Source organism: Hevea brasiliensis, chromosome 2 (assembly GCF_030052815.1).
Source record: "Hevea brasiliensis isolate MT/VB/25A 57/8 chromosome 2, ASM3005281v1, whole genome shotgun sequence".
Taxonomy (NCBI): Eukaryota; Viridiplantae; Streptophyta; class Magnoliopsida; order Malpighiales; family Euphorbiaceae; genus Hevea; species Hevea brasiliensis.
Window position 1 is genome coordinate 101,359,758 of NC_079494.1, and position 5,939 is coordinate 101,365,696.

General features: G+C 32.9%; 1 protein-coding gene across 1 annotated transcript; it reads right to left on the reverse strand.

Annotated features, from left to right (window-relative positions):
* Positions 1-1,477: 1,477 nt before the first annotated feature.
* On the reverse strand, positions 1,478-5,654 carry LOC110672919 (protein SAR DEFICIENT 1). Its single transcript, XM_021835856.2, has 7 exons — positions 5,493-5,654; positions 5,178-5,253; positions 4,511-5,063; positions 2,648-2,808; positions 2,287-2,481; positions 2,093-2,189; positions 1,478-1,976 (listed from the first exon to the last, which is right to left on the reverse strand). Exons 1-7 carry the CDS (start codon positions 5,579-5,581, stop codon positions 1,735-1,737), a joined length of 1,413 nt encoding a protein of 470 aa, XP_021691548.2. The 5' UTR covers positions 5,582-5,654; the 3' UTR covers positions 1,478-1,734.
* Between the last annotated feature and the right edge of the window lie 285 nt (positions 5,655-5,939).

A 5,939-nucleotide genomic window follows, 5' to 3' on the forward strand; every position in this document is an offset into this window, starting at 1 on the left:
GCTGTCACTGAGACAGAAGTGGGAGAAGGGTTACCTCCTGAATTTTGAGGGGAAATGATGAAATTTCCAATGCTCTACTACAAACTTCCAACATGACCAAAACCTTGGTCATGGATGGTTTATGGGAAAGGGTTTGTCTGCAAGCACCACAACCCCACCAATAGTTTTCAAGCAATCTCATCTTCCTCTTTGGTCCTGACCCCTGACATTGTCGAATTGGAGATGGTGATAAATCCAATGTGGAAAATATATTTTACTTGCATGAACTGCTCTAACATTTGCGTTCTTCCTTTCACTAACCATTTCTAAAATCAGCATGCCATGACTGTACACGTTTGACTTATGTGAAACTCTTCCAAAGCTTCTATTGTATACTTCAGGAGCAGCATACCCAGTTGTCTCCCTTGCATCATCCATTGATGTAATTCTTTCTTTTCTGAAGCATAGTTTATAGAGAGCCCAAAATCAGCAATCTTAGGCGAATATGCTTATCCAAAAGGATGTTATGAGGTTTGATGTCGAAATAAATATTGTTGCAGATAGCTCTTACTCATTTAGGACATTTTAATGACTCTTGAGGCAGTGGTGTTGCCTTCCCCTTCTCCTCTTAATGGCGCATTAGACTGACTTTCTGCTGATAGTGCGCGCGTGGGTGTGCTTACTGGGTGATTCTTAGCTACATTTATATGTGTTAATATAAAATAATGGTGGTCTCATCTAAAATTATTGCAAGGCTTACTTAAATTTATACTTTATTAACTTTTGAGTGTATATTTGCATCTTCAAGTCTCTTTTTACGGACGTGTCATGTCAAACCGTAGCCTATCGTATGACAGCTTTGGTCGTACATGAACTACTCGGTCCGGGTGTGGAATTGGCTATTGGGTGCTCAGGTTCACTGCTCATGTACATGATTATTAGTTATTGAATTCCTATAAAAAAAATTATGTTAAATTTAAATTAATTTATAAATTATAGATCGTTTCAAGGTAAAGTTAATTGTTTTAAAATAATTTTTATTTATTTAATTTTTAAATTAAAATTCAGATTAATGATTTCATTTTAAATTGAGATCATATAAAATATCGAATTAATTTTTAATTTAAATTCTTAAGTCTGTAAATAATTATGAGTCATTTTAAGCCGAACGAGTTTAAATTAAATTTTTTTTATCTCTAATTATAGGAAATTGTTATTTAAACTTGGTTTTACTATAAATTTAAAGTTCAAATATTTCAATTTCATCATATATCATATGTCTTAAATACATGACAAATTGAGTTTAGACAATAAAAAATTCTCTAATAATCTATTTAAAATTAATTTTTATTCACGATCTAATCCTTCATTTTAATATATTAAAGTCCATAGAAATAAGCTTAATTGAGTATATTTTAGTAAAAGATTCAAAGAGTAGAAATTTAAAGTTAAATCTATCAAATAAGTAATATACTTTTAATTATTGAATGGAGTTAGGTTAGGCAAATGTAACTGAATTTAAGTAATCAATGTTGGACCACAAGATGGTGCCAATTGATTATAATATACTTTTGTATCTATATGACCTGGTAAACTCCAATTAATATTTTGCCAAAACATTTCAATATGGCAACATCAGCAATTTTTTTCCAGTGAAAATATATTTTACAAAAAATATATTTATTATATTTCTCTTAAGCAACTTTGACTTTTTTTGTTTTCTATTTACATTTCAGTTGATACCTAAATCTACCATCAATTCCCATTGATGTAAGACCTAGGTGTCAATTCACTGTCTGATGATGACTCGGAGAAGCTATAACGGATACCTAGACTAACTGGTGCAGCATTTTGCCAATTGCTGTAACCCGGATTTGCAAGATTGCTGGGTTGGTATTGGTCCCCCATCTCAATGTATCTATGATCAGATGAGTGCCCAATTTGGTTATAAAATGTTTTTGCCCTGTGTTGATTTGGGTACTCCTCCACTACCTCACCTGTTGATTTTCAAGAAAGTATATTTATATGTTATTGGTAGTCCAAGAAAATTTATTAATTGCATCTGATAATACCATATAATTTGCCAAGAAAATTAACTTACAAAATCACTCACCTTGTGTAAGCAAAGCAATCTCACTTGAAACTCCAACAACCTCTTGTAATGAGTTCCAATTTTCATATGCTTGTCTAATCAAATTGTGAATGAAGCCCTGATACAAAAAGCAAGATCTCTCAATATAAAATGAATGAACAATAGAATTCAAGATTGATCAGTACTTTGTATTCAAGATGTGAATGAATTCTTACCCTATTAATTCTGGGAAGATCCCTAGTAGAGTATGTTTGCCCATTAATAATGGCGGCAACAACTTGACATATAGGGTTCAATGTGACACTAAAATTCTCTCCATGAAAAACGTAATGTTTGTTTCCCAGATCACATGTCTTTGCGTGCTTTATTGTTGCTTCCCATATTTTCTCAGACATTCCAGGACCTAAAATCTGTTAAAAACAATGTAAACAAATTATATATTTTCTTATATCAGTGGCTCTGACTGAAACAACAAAAGTTAAATTTCATCGATAACAATTCCTACTTCAACATATAGAAGAGATAAAATTAAATGTGTTATTCAACAAGAAAAATGGAAAATGGGAATTTGCATACCCTCCTAAGCTTTTGTTGGTTGACAATGAACAATTTCAATAATTCTTGCACCGAGTTAATGCCTTCAGCAGCTAGCTTTTTGTGGAAAGCTCCATCTTTCCCAATCTTCTCAAGACGCCAGACCTCATCATCCAACATTGGTGGGTGATGCTTCTTGTACACTATATATATTTAAAAAAGGATGATATACATTACTATAATGCTACTTCAATTAAAGATATGGCATCTGATTATGATTAAAAGCTTATAATAATTTGCTAGGCAATGTAAATTATCACGACAAAATCATGATGATATATCTATTTATGACTTTTCATCACAAGATCATCAACAGCAATATCTGTGACCAAGGTTACCATTGACCCTTACCATAGAGAATAATTTCCATATAGAAATCGGGTTTTCAAGAATATTACTGGAGTTTTTTTCTTTTTTTTTTTTTTTAATTACTGGTTCTGATGTTGTATCAGTGGGACATGTATGCTTGTTTTATATATGAAACCTAACAATAATGTGATGGTAGCAAACTTTACCTTTCTTTTGACTGAAAGTTCCATATTTGAAGGCATGAAAAGGATGCGTCCTACTAATTTTTAAATGATGCAATGAAAATGGAACCCTTGCATGCAAACTTTTTGTGCATAAACACGTCATAAGTTAAGTTTCTGATAACCGAGTTTAGCTAGACGTTGCATACTAAGTTTTTCCTGAATTCCTATGAATAAAACTTTTTGCTAAAAAAAAAAAAAAAAAAACTCACTGTAAGCTAAACCAGGTCTTACCCTTTAAAAACGTCAACTTAAGCATGGAGGACAAAAGCGAAAATGACAACTCTAGATTTTTTTTGAAAATGTTGCCCTAAACCAAGTGGAATGAAAAAATTATATCCATATTGGGATTAAGATTTAATTGAGTTGAGTGTAACCGGTAACCATATTATATCACCTAATTCCCAGTTAGCCATTTGATTTAGCATAAACTAGCAAGTAGCAACCGATCAATACTATATTCTCCCAAATCTTGCGCCCTAAATCTTGCAAAAAATAGTTTTTTTGGTCATCTCCGAAAAGGATTTGACTTGGAACTAGATTCGCCATTTATATATGTAAATAGTTTACTACCAACCCACATTAAATATAGAGAAGGAATAAATTTTAAAGAAGCATATTGGTGATATAATAATCATCAAAACTACCTTATATATATATATATATATATATATATATATATATATATATATATATATATATATATATATATATATATTGATCTCTTAGTCCAGCTACAATGAAACTATATATTAAACTCTAATAACCAAGAACGGGAATACATGTTATATATCTATAGGAAAATATCTCAGCAATTGACTAGGTCATGCCATGATAGAAGTTCCTCTTTTGATGAAATATCAAATACAAATAAAATGAAAAGACATAAAAATCACCTGATATTATTATAAATTAAATTTTTTTAATAAGAGTATTCTTTTGTAACGTTGTCACCCGCACAAAAATTTCGATGAGTTGAGGTTTCAAGACGAATGTATCGGTCATTATTATAAATTAAACTTTAAATATGTAAAAATATGAAACTTTCATTATCGCATGTATGAAATTATATGCATATTGGATACTAAACATAACTAAATAGGTTGACAAAGTGTGATGCAAAATTTAGTAGTGCGCACATAGAATGAATAAAATTATGTGATGTAAGGAATCTATCAAAATAAGTTATGATAAATTAATTTCTAATTAGTGAATTTAGTCAACTAAATCTAAATTAAGAAATCTTTCCTATGAGTATGAGACCTAGAAATGTGGATGGCATATACAAGTAATTAGCTAGAAGGAAGGAACTTACATTCTCCTCGATGATCCTTGACAACAAAAGGTTCAGTCATTGCTTCACGAATCCGAGCACCGTGGAAGCTCCCCGGAACCACTCTTGCACCAAGCCTAAATTTCCTGCTTCTAATCCAGCTCGAATTATCGGTGAACTCAATCTCTCCGAGTGCTGCAATTCCATCTCTTAAAGTGACCGTCAAGCAATCTCCTGCAAGCAAAGGCCTCTTGCCGGTTCTCTCCTTCAATATATTTTTGTAGAATTCTTCACTAGTCCAAGTATTCCGATCATCAGAAGGGAAATCTCCATCAAGAACGACGATTTCTATTTTGATTGGAGGAGGAGTTGGAACCACTACATCACCTCTAGTGTCTACTAAAAGGATTTGAAGGAAAGAGCTATCTGTATTAACGATTTTGCTCCCTGTAAATATTGGGAGTGAAAGATTTTTGCTAAACATTAGTTGCAGGCTTGATGGTACTGGCTCAGGTGCCTGGATTCGCAACGAAGGAGACCGAGTGAAAGGGCGTGATAAATGCATTTTCAGACTGCTCTCCACTTCTTCATTCACCTAATATGACATGAACAAAAACCTTTGATTAGGATGAAATTGGTCTTTATACTTACTGGTTTTTTTCATATGTTTCTTGTCTTAGCATATGATCTCCCAGAGATTGAAGCTTACCACTCGCCTGAGCATTGGCTCCAAGGCCATACAGAAGTTCTGTAAAGAATTCACCACAACCGCTTCTGTAATTACTCTGTAAAGAAAGAAAGAAAGAAAATCATTATTGCACCGTATGAGACTATTTGATAATTATACTAAACCCATTAGTGCAATTTCCTTCTTCTTTCTTTTCTCTTCGCTTCGATAGAAAGAAAAATCATTTTCCCATTTGGGAAAGAAAAATAAAAGAGAGGGTTGAAGTTAGAATTAATTAGAAGAGAAACAAAAGTAATAGAAAAAAGAGCTAATCAAGAATGAAATTGAAACACATACGATGCAAAAGAAGGCCTAGTTCTCTTTCGTTTCTCAATTAGGTGATCTGGGTCGGAACCTGATTCATCATGACATCGTTTCGCTGCCATAATTAGAGCCAAAAGAGATTCAGAGAGAAGATGATGATGAGAAGTTGCAGTTAGGGTTTGTGATGCAATAACACCCCCTTTGTCTCTTTATAAAGGGCAAATACATTACTAAAATATTATTAAACAGAACCTTCTCGGAATGACAAAGGAAATAGCTTGGCAACTCAAGAACGTAGTGACCTAGGCGTGCATGATGTAAAGACTTTGACGTCAACTCAATCTTCGAGTCAACCCTATCTATCTTATAACCGTATGCCCCCATGACCTGATTTCAAGTATCTGATCCTTATATAAGCTATATCAACGGCTGTGATCAATAGGGTAGTGGGACATACATTAGAGTTGTTTACAAGGGAAT

Excerpts from the sequence above, each read along its gene's own strand:
- LOC110672919 (XM_021835856.2), bottom strand. The coding sequence starts at position 5,581 with ATGGCAGCGAAACGATGTCATGATGAATCAGGTTCCGACCCAGATCAC. Across the intron at positions 5,254-5,492 it reads ACTAGGCCTTCTTTTGCATC|AGTAATTACAGAAGCGGTTG; the intron begins GTATGTGTTTCA and ends CTTTCTTTACAG. Across the intron at positions 5,064-5,177 it reads AGCCAATGCTCAGGCGAGTG|GTGAATGAAGAAGTGGAGAG; the intron begins GTAAGCTTCAAT and ends ATGTCATATTAG.